Source organism: Pelobates fuscus, chromosome 11, assembly GCF_036172605.1.
Source record: "Pelobates fuscus isolate aPelFus1 chromosome 11, aPelFus1.pri, whole genome shotgun sequence".
Lineage (NCBI taxonomy): Eukaryota > Metazoa > Chordata > Amphibia > Anura > Pelobatidae > Pelobates > Pelobates fuscus.
Window position 1 is genome coordinate 28,669,342 of NC_086327.1, and position 17,526 is coordinate 28,686,867.

Genomic DNA, 17,526 nt, shown 5'->3' on the forward strand with positions numbered 1-17,526 from the left:
ATCAATGCAAAAGAACTGCCCAAAGTCTCAACTATCGCAAATGAAAACAGATGTAAGAGATGACAAGCTGCCAAATCCAAACAATAATAACAAAAGTTATAGCCCTGTTATTTCCAATAGTTTTTTTTTTGTGCAAAGATAATAGATGCGAGAAAGATTATTCACGTAAAATTTGGGAATAAAAAAAAAAAAAAAAACCTTCTAATCAGACCAGTAGACACAACAAGAGTGGTTCACAATGAGAGGAAAAAAACACATTAGACATTATAGTAGCAAAGAGAGGCCAGAAAAACATTACAAAACGAACAGAGGGAGAGAGGGCATCAAAGATGGCATTATTACAACAAAATTGAGAAAGAGGTTCTCCAAATGTAATTACCATGGGTATGACCAGCTAGGTTACTGACAGACAGTTGGCATCTACTGAAAAGTAGGTGGTGGTAGCAGGTATGGCATGACCTACAAGGTGACTAGGGCAAGTAGAGTGTATACCTCTAAGGGAAGCTTCAAATTCTTTTTGACAAGTGATAAAAATATTTTCTAATGGTTTGTGCATAGCGAGAAAATTCAACTTTTTTCCCTTTAAGTGGAACGGAAATTCTAGTTCAGGAACCGAATACTAAGAACAAAAAAGGCGTGAAAATGAGACAATTAGTGTGTTGCGAAATATATACATAACATAATAAAATGTATAGGTTTTGCAGCACACTGATGGGAGCATTGTCCAGCCATTTGGTCTACAGATCGAGTGGTAAAAGTAAACAATAGAGGGAAAAGTTCCTAAAAAAAAAAAAAACACCTAGATTTATGTACTATATGTTTATTAAATGTATAAATATAGTTTTTTTTTTACTGCTCCTACAATTTTACCTCGGTTAGTCACTTCTTAAATTATGAATAAAATAAACATTTATTGCTTATTCCTTAACCATTAATTGTCATTTGTCCTCATCAATTAACTGTATTTTTGGTGCTACAGGTCGAATCCAGAATCATGAGCCAAATCAAAAACGTTAGGCATTGAATAGTTCAGGTGGTTCACAATTTGGGCATATTTCTGCTCGGAGTTAGGGAATTAGGCCGCACACTTGATTCATTTTGACAGATATTTTACCCTCTCTGTCTCTGCAGCAAGTCCAACATATAATCTATGTCCTCAGTTAAACTGCATGACTGGAGTCCATGGGATAAAACAAAAAAATGCCACCCATAAGGTAGAATCAGAGGCAGCTAATTGGTGCTGCCTAAACACCTGTTGCAATTTAAGTATATTTAATCCTTAATCTCTCTTTCCCACTCCGTTTCATTCAACCATTTCCCTAATTTTTCCAGATTTTCAATGCAAGAAAATGCACTTTAAGATGCATAGTGTTTTGTTGTTACGACAGAGTTCCAGATGCATGCACGCCGCATTAATTGGAGACATGTAACAATTTATGAAAGAGTTGTCCGGGATTAAAATTCACAGCAATATGTGGATTGCATGAGAATAACAGATCACAGGAATGTACATTATTTAGACCTAGAGGACAACTCAATAAAGGTTTAAAACCTGTCCGATCCTTCTAGACTCAAGGAAGAAAGCAATCAAGAATTTGTAAGGTGTGCACCCAATCAGACAAAGCGTGAATGTTTCCTTTCTCAGATCATGAATAAATTCTCAGTCGCTATATTAGGTAACACAGTTTGTAATCGTGCACTGAGGCTCGATTTGCATTTCTCCACAAACTCATGACAGTCTTCTGACCAATGCAAATCTATTCACAGGCAGTATACATAACATTTCTGAACGCAACACAATATACTTGCCTGAATTTAAAAAAATAAATTGAAAGTAAATAAAAAGGGTGATAGTGCACACTGTGGGAATAGTTACCAAATAAAATGATACATTCATAAAATACGCAAGAACAGATACTTCCAATAATATAAACATAAGAGAACACGCCATACTGTAGTATGCAGAGTAATTAGTCTGGACGTATCCCAAATGGGAAACTCACACTTTATAGAGCCAATTAGAACGGCTCTGAGATCAGAAGGCACACAGCAGTGATCAACAGGTAACACCGTCAATCATGTGTTGAGGTTCGATTTGCATTTCTCCACAAACCCATGTCAGTCTTCTAGACAATGCAAATCTATTCAGAAGCAGTAAACATATCTTTCCTAAGTCCAAGTCTGCATAATGTGCTTGTTCATGGTATATTTAAGTACTACTAAGGACTCCAGAAGCCTTTAAACATAGCATAGTTGGTATGGCTCAAGATATGGCCATGGGTATGCAGAGTCCACTCCATAAATGATAAGCTGGGTATTCATGTTACTACCTTGGGCTTTTACAGAACCTCACAGCAGATCCGGCCTTGGGTCAAATCCAAGGATTATAGATAATTAATTTCATAACAAATATTTGGGAGATCAATACTAGGATTGTTGAAAAGCTAACAAATGTCCATAGATACTGGATACACAAAGATGAAAAATAAAACTGTATTTCTTGATGTCCCTAACACAAATGTGAATTAAATATTTCTTAAAACTCATAACCGGGTGGCATTTAATTTAGCCTTTTTTACTATATAGTCTATTCTAGAACAACAAAGCACTCTGGAATAAACATTGGAAACTGTCTGTTTTAGGTTCTTATTCCGAATTGTTGACCTTTAAATTCTACCATTACCATTTTTGATTCTAGATCTTTGATCTCTGACCTGTGCTCTGTGCTGCTTTGACCAGTCCCTTTCTCAGGATGTCCTTCAACCAGGTTTTCATCTTAAAGTCTCCATCACCTCCCACAACAGACACAACCAGGTTTGGTGGTGGGATCTTCCAGTGAAGAGTAATCAGGTTGTACACAACAGCTGGGTCAGTCTCATTGGAGAGGCGGATAAACTGAAATAATAAATAACAGTAAATTAGAAAACCTCTTCAACATTCATCATCTAGGAGGATCATCTATTGAGGGATTGTCAACGCCCTGTACACATACAGTATTTCTACACAGAACAGATTGGTATTTCCAATGCATTTCAGAATAGAAGATAGAACAAATGTAACAAGTAAAAGGGCAATATCACAGTAAGTACAATAGGCATACATGCAGACAATAAAGGATCATATATAATATAGAGTGAAATATAAATAATGTAATGGGATGTTTTTCTTTTTTTTCTTTTGTAAACAGCCAGCATTTTCAATTTTCTTGCCACGGTCTGTAACTTAGGCCTCAATTTAAAATTATTGGATAAGATGTTCTAATTATTTAATATTGTAAATGATTTTTATTAAAAAAAAAAAAAAAAAAAATCGAAATATTGTATATAAAAAAAATATATCAATATATTAGAAAAAAAATATTAAAACTTTTTCCGAGATGTTAAATCATTTTAAAGAGTGTATTTCAAAATATGAAATCATTTGAAAAGCATTATCCAAGACTTTTAAATCGACACCTTATCTCGGTACAGAAGCTGGGACTCCCACAGGAGATTTGAGATGAACCATTCACTTTCATGCCGATTCTGTGCGTCATCCTGTCTTCTAAAGCAGGGTTCTCAAAAATCTGGCCCTCCAGATGTTGATGAACAAAAACTTGCATAATTCTTTGAATGAAATAGATAGCCAGAGAATCGTGGGGCAGTAGGTCAGCAACATCTGGAGGGACAGAGTTTGGAGAAACCTGTTCTGGAGTAAACTCATGGTGGACAAGTCTAAAATGCGAATGCTAAATTAAAGTCAACAGTGTGGTGAGGCCAATCAAGGCCTATATTCAAACAAGTGAAAACTGGAAAGACGTGAGATGTGATAGACAGCAATTTGCCTTCTGATAGGTTTTCCATAGGACAGGGTTAAGGAAAGTAGCAGAAGGTTACTGAAACGTAAACACTTTGTTACTGTAGTGCATTTATTGTACTTATTTAATGAATGTCGGTAGCAAAGTGTTTGTTTAACATTAATCAGTGTATGGCTTAATGATTTGTTATTTGAAGAGTATGATAAAACATGATAATAAACACATCACAAAAAAAGGAACGGGAGGGGCTGAAAATGTGGGTCTGCAACAATGCTTGTAAGACATTACACATACAGGGTTATTCACTAAACTGAGAATTCAATGTTTATTTCAAATTTAAGGCACAAAAGCTGAAGTAAAAGGAGAGCTGACATTTGAGAAATGTTTGAGTTTATCTTTGCTATTTTGACCGTAAATTTGAATTTTACTGTGAATTCTCACTTTGGTAAATAACCCTCATACCCTGACTAAACATTTTTTTTCTAAAATGTTTAATTCTCAAAATGCTACATTTATCAGAGAGGTTACTGAGCATTACTAGTGCAAAAATATAAAGAAAAAAAAGAAACATTCTACCAGATGTGCATAATGGATCAACACCTCACAATGTTCAAGACTACCCTTTTTTAAGAACTAAAAATATAAACAGCATTCGAAGCTACATCAGCACCAGAACAGTACGTGCCTCCGAAAAAACGTTATATTTCACCATGCTGCCCTTTCTGGACTATCGGAAATTACGGATCTTGTAGCTAGAACAACAATGATTGATACCTCTTAAAGATATCAATTCATATTTTTTTCCCATTTGGCTTTTGTTTCACCGACAAATATGCATCTCTTTCCAGCAGACAACTGAAGTAGGTTGCAGCAGTAGGCAATCTTCGGCACTCTATATGTTATGGACTAAATGCCCCATAATGCTCTTACAGCCATAGTGTTGGCAAAGCATCAAGGGGGATGTAGGTTTTCTATCCCTGATTGGGCCACATATCCCACCAACTTAAATATACATCCTCAATAGTGTGAATGGGATAATAACGCTAGCATGTTCACACATTCAGGACCAGTTTTGCAAGTAGGCAGCGTCGGGGGTTGTCTGAGTGGGGGCAGGTAGGGGTACCTGAGATTTCTGTCCCGTCAGGCACCTGACATGAGAATATAGCCTTCGTGACACTCAAGTCTGCATTTCACTTTTAATTATTATTATTATTATTATTATTATGTTATTATTTATATAGTGCCAACAATTATATAATGTGCTCACTTTACTGATTCCCCAATGAACTCCCACCACAGACCTGTCTGAAGGGACAAACTCACAAGCATGTGACAAATTACATGGCATGAGCAAACATTTCTAAATTATTTATTACTTTGTGGCAAACTTTAACTTAAATTTAATAAAAAAAAAAAAAAACATGATAGCACAATTAAATGCTTCTTTTTAGTGCTGGGCTAAAAAAAAGTCACAATCTTTCATGTGACAAGTACTCTTTGAAATATGTCTACTGTAACGTGATGGCTTAAACTTTTTTAACTCATTTACCTGACAATTCAGAGAAATATTTTTTGCTATTTTTGACCACTTTGGTGATAACATAGCTTGAGAAATACCGTACTTGAACTTCTTTTTTTAAAAAAAAAAGTTCTTTATTATCAGACATCGTAGATGCCATAGGCACAATAACAAAACAGTTACAATGCTATTTTTAACAGAAGGTGGCTATGAAATACCTTAACGAAAGAGGAGAGATAGAAGGAAGAAAAGTCATTACAAAGGAAAAAAGGAAAGAAATAGAACCATATTTTTCCATGTGTAAGACTATGTTTTTGTCTATTTTTTTTTTAGTCTAAAATTGGGGGTCATCTTATACACGGAATATCATTGTAGGGGTTAAAAAAATAAATAAATAAAAAACTCTTGTGCGCAGGGCATGGCAGCCAACCAAGCTAGTCGCATTTGGCTGGAGCTCTTTCAAAAATCGAATTATTAAGCCAAATACTTACGGTACTTACTGAACGCAATTTGGGCACAAAACTTGGCTACGTGCTGACAGAACACTAAATATTGGGTCTGCTACTGCCAGGTTCCTGCAGGTATAGGCTGTGTTGTACACTGCGGTGCCTGCTGACATACTTGAAGCGGAGGAGGCGCTTCTCTGTGAAATTGATTGATTTTGTGTGTGTGAGTCTGGGAGATCTTGCGCACCCGAATGTTTCCTCACATCGCTCTAGACCATGCCAAGACCTCACGGCTCCGGACTACAGATAGACGCTGCAGCATAAGGCCTTGCCCGGACAAAACCCGTAGGGTACCGTGGGCAGAGGGCATTGTTGCTGCCAACAGCAGAATGGTGGTCTAGGGAACCAAGGTCCGGACGTGGCCGGACCTCGGGGATCGGTCTACTGGAGTGTGAGATGGATCGGGACTGATAGGGGATACTGATCAGCCAAACTGGACTAAAGTGCCATAGATGTTTAAAATATGCATTTCTTCATTTTGGGTTGAACAAATAGGGGTCATCTTATACGTGGAAAAATACGGTACTTCAAATACCTACATTGTGAGAAATTGCTGAACTTTTGATTGTTGAAATTGCTGAACTGAATGTTTTTAAAAACAAAAACACGAACTACAGCTATTGTGCCTTCTGAAGAATTATGGGTGGGTTAACTTCATTTATTGATAATTTGTAAACAGTTCATATGAAGTGCCTACAGGAACTGTTTTATGATGATTACTGAATAGAATATTGTTTCACTTACAAAGTACGCTCTCATTATGTATTCCATACAGTGTTATTTCCATAATACAATATAGAATATTTTTACAAGAACAATGTATTTGCTGTTCCAAAGAAGTGTTTTAAAAAAATCAAGGGGAATTAATGTTCTTATCTAAGGAGTTAAATACTGGAAACTTGGCCACAATTTGCAGTTCAGGGCAATTATGAAACAACAATGAGCCTCGCAATCCAAGGAGTGCAGAAATAAAAGCCAAAAAATATATGTAATGATTAAAATATCAGCCAAAACCAATAAAGGCTACAAGAAAAGTCATAGCTAAAGGGATTGTTTTACTAAGATAAATAGAAGGTTAAAGCATCAATCCCTGAAAAAAAACAGTTGTGCTTTTTAAGTTTAAATTCAGTACAAAGGGACTCCATACTGAGTAAGAAGGTGCCATCATTGTTCATAGGTAAAGTGTTGCAAAATAAAACGTGAAGGTGAGTGGCCAGGGGATCATTGACCTCAAATAAGGGTGTATAGTTCCTTGCTATCCCCTTTTAAATACTAATTATGAATTGTATTATACCACTAGTGCACAAGAGGCACTCCCTGGTCGCTAGGCGGCTTCTGGACACCCAGCATCGGCTAAAACCCCACAGGAAAGCATTAGTTCAATGCTTTCCTAAGTGATTGTGCTAATGCGATCGTGGCTATCACCGCGCATGAGCATTAAGTCCCCAACTTCGGCTGATGTAGGGGGAGGATGAGCGGGGGCGGAGCCTCACCAAGCTCCGGGGGACATCGGTACTAGATTCAGGTAAGTGACAGAAGGGATTTTTAGTTTTGTTGTTTTGGGGGGTAGGGGTGGGGAGGTAAAAAAAAAACCAGAATCATGTTTTTAAAAACATTTTTGATCTTACATAGACTTTTCTGAAATGAAATGTCATAAACACTTCATGTTATCAGGGCTTTATAGCATTTATGATGCTAGAAAAGCAGGATTCTGTCCATTAAACACCAGGTGGAGATACAAACATACAATGGCTTAAGAGGGTGACTTAATTTTATTCGAACTTTCTAAAGTTTGTCGTATTTTTCAACCAATATATTTTGATTCATTAGGTCCAAAAATATGCGGGACCATTTAATTTCCGTGTGCCAGTCCACTGATCCATCAGCCTATCTGATCATTCACTTGACGTTCCAAATCACTTGTCTGTTTCAGATAAGGACACACTTATTTGCAAAGTACCACTGGCCAAACATCCTTTAGATGCAGTGGATATCGTGGTCTTCATATGAACACAACAAATAAGATAGGACTTTAAAGACAGTCTTGCACAGTTGGAAAAATAAAACACGTATTCCATAAAATTCTCATTTCTTGTACAATCCTGTCCTTTTTTTAATTGCATGGAAGCCCTGTAGCTAGCTGATACAGATTCACATTCATTTAGATTAAGCCAAAAGCTACATTGCAGCCTAGAGAACCCCGGGTCACTTCTTAGAAAGCTGAAGCAGGAAATGTGCCATTAATTTTAGTGCCCTGAGGCTGCATTTTTACAGAGCTGAATGTAGTGGCATTCTGTTGAAAAAAAAACCGAAACGGTATAACCTATATATATATATATATATATATATATATTCGCTTTAGTTTTGTTTCATTGTTAATTTGTAATCATGAGCATTAATCATATTCTGTACTTACTGCTTTCTGTCCATCACAATATACAAACTTGTCCTGAGAAACCGATCTTGTATTTTTGTTCCTGCGAGCTATTTCTCTGCGCACCATTCTTACGTTTGCATCGGCTCAAGTTCTGGTAAACTAAACCGACTGGTATAAACGTGTGTTTTTTCTTTACTTTATCTGATGCTGGTGCATCGTACAATTACACCAACGTATGTGTTTTAGAAAATTCTGCAGATGCAAGTCTACTGCTAAAGATCAGACTTTTAAACATTTGTTGCAATATCCCCAGGAAACCAAAGTCTGCTTTGTTCTGTGCCGATAATGCATTTGGTCCCTTTACCACATCTGACTACCAGGCTGTTAACTTCCTACATGACCCTGAAACACATTAACATTTTAACTCTTCTAAAAAGCATCGGGAAGATCCCATAACGTTACCTGCCATTTGTAGTAACCAAAGGGTTCTCATACCAGCCACACAAAATCCTAACTTACTAGACTGTAGGGTAAAGCCTTTTACATTTACAACCTGGTGGATATGACTAGACCTTTTAAGTCGGTCTGGACTCCATGGCCAGAATATGTTGCTAAGTGACGGCCATTTGTCTGTCCTCCTATTGCGCAGTGCAGGCCATCTTTTTCTCTCTATCTGACCCTTTTTCAGACATCCCAAGTCTCCAGGAGACTCCCTTATGTGTAGTGTGTCTCCCTGACACCCTCATGTCTCATACAACATGCCAGAAATAACACAATCTGACATTTTCAGGCTATTATATATGCTAAATACCCTCAATAAATTAAATGGCATTTAGCATATATTAAGATTACCCACCCGAGAAGGCCTTTGATAGGGTCAGGTGGGACTTCCTGATAGCAGCTATGAGGGCTTTTGGTTTTGGTGGATGGCTAATGGACGCTGTAATGGCTTTATATTCTTTCCCAAGGGCTAGAACTATAGGGAGAGGTATAACATCCGACTGGTTTAAAATAAGCAACGGGACGAGACAGGGGTGCCCTCTCTCGCCGCTGCTCTACTTGTTATATATCGAACCTCTAGCCTGTGAAATTAGGGAAAACTTAAAGATTAAAGGTGTCAGAATCGGTCAGGAACAGAGGCGGCTCTCTAATTAGGCAATTTAGGCGGCCGCCTAAGGCCTCGCACTGATGGGGGCCTCGCGGCCGCCTAAATCGCCATAGGGCAGTGACATGTCGGATCCTCGGTCACGGACCGAGGACCCGACACAGGAGGGGGACCGGCGGCTTGCCCTTAATGCCGCCAGGTGCGAGGCCCCTCCTATGCCTGCCCGGGAGAGAGCCAGCCTGTCTGCAGCTCCGCCGAGTGCAGAGCTGCAGACTGAGGGGGTCTCGCGATCTTAGCCAGTCAGAGCGTTGCCGCGGGTTACCACGGCAACGCTCTGATTGGCTGCGATCGCGAGACTAGACTAACCACGTGGTCTGCAGCTCTGCACCCGGCGGAGCTGCAGACCATGAAGGGAGCCCACCAGACCACCAGGGAATCGGGATACAGCGTACCCACCGGACCACCAGGAAATACATTTATTATCAAGGTATTTGTGACCCCTGCACAGCCACCTTACCACCCTCTGCCCCCTACCACCTTACCACTCTCTGCCACCTTACCATCCCTTGCCACAGCCACCTTACCACCATCTGCCCACCTACCCTATCACTGCCCTCCTACCACCCTCTGCCCCCTGCCACAGCCACCTTAACACCCTCTGCCCCCTACCACCCCTTGCCACAGCCACCTTACCACCCTCTGCCCCCTTACCACCCTCTGCCCCCTTACAACCCTCTGCCCCTACCACCCTCTGCCATTACCAACCTCTGCCCCCTTACCACCCTCTGCCCCCTTACCACCCTCTGCCCCCTTACAACCCTCTGCCCCTACCACCCTCTGCCATTACCAACCTCTGCCCCCTACCACTTTACAACCCTCTGCCCCCTGCCACAGCCACCTTACCACCCTCTGCCCCCTTACCACCCTCTGCCATTACCACCCTCTGCCCCCTTACAACCCTCTGCCCTTACCACCCTCTGCCCCCTACCATCTTACCACCCTCTGCCACCTTACCATCCCTTGCCACAGCCACCTTACCACCCTCTGCCCACCTACCCTATTACTGCCCTTCTGCCACCTTACCACCCTCTGCCCCTACCACCCCTTGCCACAGCCACCTTACCACCCTCTGTCCCTACCACCCCCTGCCACAGCCACCTTACCACCCTCTGCCCCCTACCACCCCCTGCCACAGCCACCTTACCACCCTCTGCCCCCTACCACCCCTTGCCACAGCCCCCTTACCACCCTCTGCCCCCTTACCACCCTCTGCCCCTACCACCCTCTGCCCCTACCACCCTCTGCCATTACCACCCTCTGCACCTTACCACCCTCTGCCACCTTACCATCCCTTGCCACAGCCACCTTACCACCCTCTGCCCCCTACTACCCGTTGCCACAGCCACCTTACCATCCTCTGCCCACCTACCCTATCACTGCCCTCCTACCACCCTCTGCCACAGCCACCTTACCACCATCTGCCCCCTACCACTCCCTGCCCCAGCCACCTTACCACCCTCTGCCACCTTACCACCCCTTGCCACAGCCATTTTACCACCCTCTGCCCACCTACCCTATCACTGCCCTCCTACCACCCTCTGCCACCTACCACCACCTGCCCAATCCACCTTACCACCCTCTGCCACCATACCACCCTCTGCCCCTACCACCCCTTGCCACAGCCACCTTACCACCCTCTGCCTACCTACCCTATCACTGCCCTCCTACCACCCTTTGCCCCCTACCACCCCTTGCCACAGCCACCTTACCATCCCCTGCCCACCTACCCCATCACTGCCCTCCTACCACCCTCTGCCCCTACCACCCCCTGCCACAGCCACCATACCACCCTCTGCCACCTTACCACCCTCTGCCCACCTACCCTATCACTGCCCTCCTACCACCCTCTGCCACAGCCACCTTACCGCCCTCTGTCCACCTACCCTATTACTGCCCTTCTGCCACCTTACCACCCTCTGCCCCTACCACCCCTTGCCACAGCCACCTTACCACCCTCTGTCCCTACCACCCCCTGCCACAGCCACCTTACCACCCTCTGCCCCCTACCACCCCCTGCCACAGCCACCTTACCACCCTCTGCCCCCTACCACCCCTTGCCACAGCCCCCTTACCACCCTCTGCCCCCTTACCACCCTCTGCCCCTACCACCCTCTGCCCCTACCACCCTCTGCCATTACCACCCTCTGCACCCTACCACCCTCTGCCACCTTACCATCCCTTGCCACAGCCACCTTACCACCCTCTGCCCCCTACTACCCGTTGCCACAGCCACCTTACCATCCTCTGCCCACCTACCCTATCACTGCCCTCCTACCACCCTCTGCCACAGCCACCTTACCACCATCTGCCCCCTACCACTCCCTGCCCCAGCCACCTTACCACCCTCTGCCACCTTACCACCCCTTGCCACAGCCACTTTACCACCCTCTGCCCACCTACCCTATCACTGCCCTCCTACCACCCTCTGCCACCTACCACCACCTGCCCAATCCACCTTACCACCCTCTGCCACCATACCACCCTCTGCCCCTACCACCCCTTGCCACAGCCACCTTACCACCCTCTGCCCACCTACCCTATCACTGCCCTCCTACCACCCTTTGCCCCCTACCACCCCTTGCCACAGCCACCTTACCATCCCCTGCCCACCTACCCCATCACTGCCCTCCTACCACCCTCTGCCCCCTACCACCCCCTGCCACAGCCACCATACCACCCTCTGCCGCCTTACCACCCTCTGCCCACCTACCCTATCACTGCCCTCCTACCACCCTCTGCCACAGCCACCTTACCACCCTCTGCCCCCTACCACTCCCTGCCCCAGCCACCTTACCACCCTCTGCCACCTTACCACCCCTTGCCACAGCCACTTTACCACCCTCTGCCCACCTACCCTATTACTGCCCTTCTGCCACCTTACCACCCTCTGCCCCTACCACCCCTTGCCACAGCCACCTTACCACCCTCTGTCCCTACCACCCCCTGCCACAGCCACCTTACCGCCCTCTGCCCCAACCACCCCTTGCCACAGCCACCTTACCACCCTCTGCCCCCTACCATCCCCTACCCTATCACTGCCCTCCTACCACCCTCTGCCCTCCTACCACCACCTGCCCAATCCACCTTACCACCCTCTGCCCTCCTACCACCCACTGCCCTCCTACCACCCTCTGCCCTCTACCACCCCCTGCCACAGCCACCTTACCGCCCTCTGCCCCAACCACCCCTTGCCACAGCCACCTTACCACCCTCTGCCCCCTACCATCCCCTACTCTGTCACTGCCCTCCTACCACCCCCTGCTCTGTCACAGGACCCCTACCACCCTAGCCACCTTCTGCCCCCCTACACTGTCTCTGCCCTCCTACCACCCTCTACCCCAGTCACCCTCTGCCCTCCTACCACCCCTGTCATGTCACAGACCCCCTGCCACAGCCACCTTACCAACCTCTGCCCCCCTACCAACCCCTACCCTGTCACTGCCCTCCTACCACCACCTGCTCCAGCCCCCATCGCCCTTTGCCCCAGCCCCCCTACCACCCCAACCCTGTCACAGCCGCCCCACCACCCCTACCCTGTCACAGTCTGCCATCTCCTACCCTTTCACAGCCAACTTCCCTGTCAAAGCCCCCCTACCACCACCTGCCCTGTAACACCACTCCTACCACCACTGCCCTCTCACAGCCCCCACCCTCTCACAGCTCCCACTGCTATGTCACAGCCCCCCACCACACCCTGTCACCCGACACCCACCCTATCACAGCCTTCCCACACACACACCCCTTGACACAGCCCCCAGCACACACACACACGCGTTGTCACAGCCTTCCTCCGCACACCTTGTCATTGCCCATCCATACCCTATCATGACATTACCACATGCACTGACACCCCCGACACACATTGTCAACCCCTACACATACACTATTACCATTCACAAACACTTTCAGTCCCCACACACTGTCACCCCCTACACCCAGCCAAACTTACATAACCCCTCCTAATCCTGTCACTCTCATCCACTCCAACTATACCAAACTCACCTGCCCTTGCTTTGACACACTTACCCTATAACATTAACCCCCCCCCCAATCCTGTCAGACTCACCTTCTCTTGCACTGTCACACTCACCCCCCAACCCTGTCATACTCGTCCTTTATCAGTCTGTCCCACTCACCCCCTTCACCCTGCCACACTCACCCTACCACATAAACCCTTACAATCCTGTCCTCCAACTGTGCAACACTCAATGCAAACCCTGTCACACACAGGTAGACAAAGCCAGATACACTCAGAAATACACACACTGGCACTGATGTATACATGAATGCAAGGCTATGTAACCATACCCCTCAGTTGTGTATTAACGATTGGCATACTTGCTTATTAAATTTGTTTATTGCAAATTAAGTTCGTTTGCATATTATGCTATAACTACAGTCAGAGAGATCACAATGCCACGGCACAGGGAGCCGCGACACTGCAAGCCTCTGAACAATGAATACAGAGACTAGCTCTCTGTATCCAGCGCTGCAAGCTTGTCCTTCAATACAACTACAGCACCTTATGCACACAATGCAACCCCTATTATTTTATTTTTTTACTTTGGGTGTTAGTGGGGGCCTCATGTTTAAGTTTCGCCTAAGGCCTCATAAAGTCTAGAGCCGCCACTGGTCAGGAAGTTTATAAATTATCACTATATGCGGACGATGTCCTAATCTCCATTACAGATCCTGTACCATCATTGGATGAATTGATGAAAGTTATAACTGAATTTGGAAATTATTCCAATCTCAAGCTGAATGTAGATAAAACAACTATATTAGCAAAAAATCTAAGTAAGGAAGATAGAGGGAAGATTGGGAATAAATATGACTTCGCTTGGGCTAAGAAACATTTGCAATATTTAGGTATCAAAATTACAAGTAACCCAAGTAAAATCATAGAGAACAATATTCTCCCTATGATGAAACAAATAAATAAACAACTTAAAGACCTAAGAACTGCAGAGATATCATGGATTGGGAGAATAAATGTTGTAAAATCATATTTAATGCCCAAATGGAGCTATATATTCCGCATGATACCTCTTAAAATCCCAAAACCATGGCTTACAATGATACAGACAGCTTTTGAGAAGTTTATATGGCTGAAAAAAAAACCGAGGGTGAATAAAAAAATACTAAATATGAGTTCCAAAAAAGGTGGGTTGGGGGTCCCAGATATTTTAGAGATATATGAGACATGCGCGTTGGCTCATTTAATTATATCACTAAAAGAGAGCTCCGCAGAGGAAGCTTGGGCAAAAATAGAAGCCACAAGACTGGGATCTCCAGACTTATTAGCTATATTTTGGAGTCTACAAAAGAGAAATAATACAAACACAGGCCTAATTACGGATAATTTATTATGGCAGTGGAAAAACTGGAAAAAGAGACTTAAGATACTGGATAAAATTATCACGGATATACCCTTCAGCATTTTGACAGTCAATATAGAAGATTTAAATATAAAAAACTGGACGGCTAATGGTATTAATAATATAGATCAAATAATGCAACAGAATCAAATTATGTCCTTTGAGGACATTAGGCAGCTATTTTCCCTTCCCTATAGAGAGAAATTTACATATTTAAGGATAAAACATTTTCTACATAAACATAGGGCCATAGAGTCATCTGAAGGATTACATACATTCATGAATTTAATTAACTCTAAAAGTAATAAAAATTTAGTATCACATTGTGCTAAACTATATAAATTATATAAATCGAGCCCAACATTCCCAGCCCTTGTATCTTGGGAAAAAGACCTACAGGTTACTATTACAAGAAATGAGTGGATAAATGCAAATAATGCCGTAACTAAGGCTATTCATTGTTTAAATTCATCTGAAAGTCATTATAAGATCATTAATAGATGGCATTATGTCCCCACTAAACTGGCAAAAATGTACCCATCCTCTCAATATAAGTGTTGGAGATGTGGCTCATCTAGAGCAGACTATGTCCACATCTGGTGGTCATGCCCAAACCTAAGGCAACTATGGAACAAAGTAGCAACATTTTGTCAAGAGGTGATAAAAGTAGATCTTGACTTTACCTGTAAGTCCTTTGTATTACATCTAGGCTGGCCTAGAATTTCAAGAAGCAAAAAAGATATAGTGATCCACATTCTAACGGAGACCAAAGCAACATTGGCGAGATATTGGAAATTATCTGATTCCCCCATTTGGGACATGATAAAATTTCAGGTCCTGAACCATTGCAAAATGGAGATTGGAATCCTGAGACAAGACAATTATACTAATCCTAGAATAGAACATGGGAGGAATGGGTAAAAAAGTTAAGCCCTACATAAGGAAAATAGTGGTATCCATTATTTGATTTTAGCACAGCATGAGTATTGGACACTACTGCTAAAAACTACGTAGCGAACAATAAAAAAAAAAAAAATTCTTTTGAGAAGAATAAAAGATGATAAACTTTATGTGACTTATGAATATAGACAGATCAGAATTTTTTTTTAATAATTTTTCATCTTACAGAGCTAACATTGTTGATACGTCTTGGGGCTGTATGTTTATATATTTTGCATCTCTATATAAAGCCGTTTTCTTGGCTATTAATAATGTACAGTTTTTTTTTGTTTTTTTTTTAAAGAAAAAAAAAAAAAGAGAAAGTAGAAGAAAGGGAAAAAGTAAAGGGGAAAATATCAAGCCCTATAGTAAGGTATTATTTATCAGGATATATATAGATCTCGGCACAGTGTGACTTTATGTTCGTTTTGTTTTTATGCTTACATGGTTTATCATAGACAGTAAATAGTTATTTAAGGTTCTCTCAAGTTGAAGTAAAGATACTAAATTTGGTATGTCGTCCAATTTATAATTAAGAGGATAATTAAGGGTAATAAACTAAAAGATTCAGTATCTTAGAGGGCTAGTACTGTCGAAACGTATTTATTGTTTTATTGTCTATATATATTTTTTTTTTTAATAAGTCCTGTACTGTCCTGTATTGTCTATTGTGATACATTTTTTCGAAAAATAAAAAAATTAAAATTAAAAAAAAATAAGATTACCCACCCGATGCATGTTACTTCTGAACAATGGCCCGGTTGGTTGCCTGGCCCTTTAAGAGCCTGACCGGGCCCCTGCAGTACCTGCTGGCTGGAAGGAAGTGATACACAGCCTGTCACTTTCTCCCAGCTAAGAAGACAGCCAGCAAGAAGGAGGAGGAGGCTGGAGCACACAGGCAGCATGGAGGCAAGGAAAGGCTGGAGTGAGCAGCTACATGCTCACTCCCATCAGCCGCAGCCAAGACACAAGGTAAGCTAAGGGCGGCTGCTGAAGAAATCATTATGCCTTGTGTCTCTATCTGTTAGAGTGTGTGTATCTATGTGTCAGTGTGTACATACACACACTTAGATACATACAGATACACACATTGGCACACACTCAGTCACTGTATGTGAGTGTATGCCAGTGTGTGTATCTGTATGTATCTAAGGGTTTGTATGTACCAGTGAGTGTATCAAAGTGTGTGTTTGTACCAGTGTATACATCTGTATATATGTGAGTGTGTGTGTATCTGTATGTCAGTGTGTATCTGAGTGTGTGTATGTGCCAGTGTGTGTATCTATATGTATCTAAGTGTGTGTATGTGCCAGTGAGTGTATCTAAGTGTGTGTATATACCAGTCTGTGTATCTGTGCATGTTTGAGTGTGTGTATCTGTATGTCAGTGTGTATCTGAGTGTGTGTATCTGTGTGTCAGTGTGTATCTGAGTGAGTTTGTATGTGCAAGTGTGTGTATCTATATGTATCTAAGTGTGTGTGTGTGTGTGTGCCAGTGAGTGTATCTAAGTGTGTGCATATACCAGTCTGTGTATCTGTCACGATTCGGGGAACCCAACACGCTAACACACACACACACACACACACACACACAGAAAAGGTGCAGTACCGGACCTTAGAGTGGCCGGGCTAAGCACACACAGAATATTCAGGAGACAAGCCGAGTAAGGGGAACCAGAAGACAGAATAACGAGAAACAAGCCGAGGTCAAAGGGTAGGAGAAAGTCACAAAGTCAGATAAACAAGCCAGAGAGAACGTAATCAAAAACACAATTTCAGTAGCAATATTAGCAAGCAAAGACCACAACAGGGCAGAGAGGAACATGAAAGGTAAGTATTTAAACCAT

The 17,526-nt window shown here is 43.1% G+C and overlaps 1 protein-coding gene across 1 annotated transcript in view; it reads right to left on the bottom strand.

Annotated features, from left to right (window-relative positions):
• Positions 1–17,526, bottom strand: part of LOC134578161 (transient receptor potential cation channel subfamily M member 4-like) — a 76,942-nt gene that overhangs the window by 39,729 nt on the left and 19,687 nt on the right. Inside the window, exon 4 of the mRNA XM_063437165.1 lies at positions 2,715–2,895. Coding sequence (XP_063293235.1) covers positions 2,715–2,895 — 181 coding nt within the window. The remainder of the gene's footprint in view (positions 1–2,714; positions 2,896–17,526) is intronic.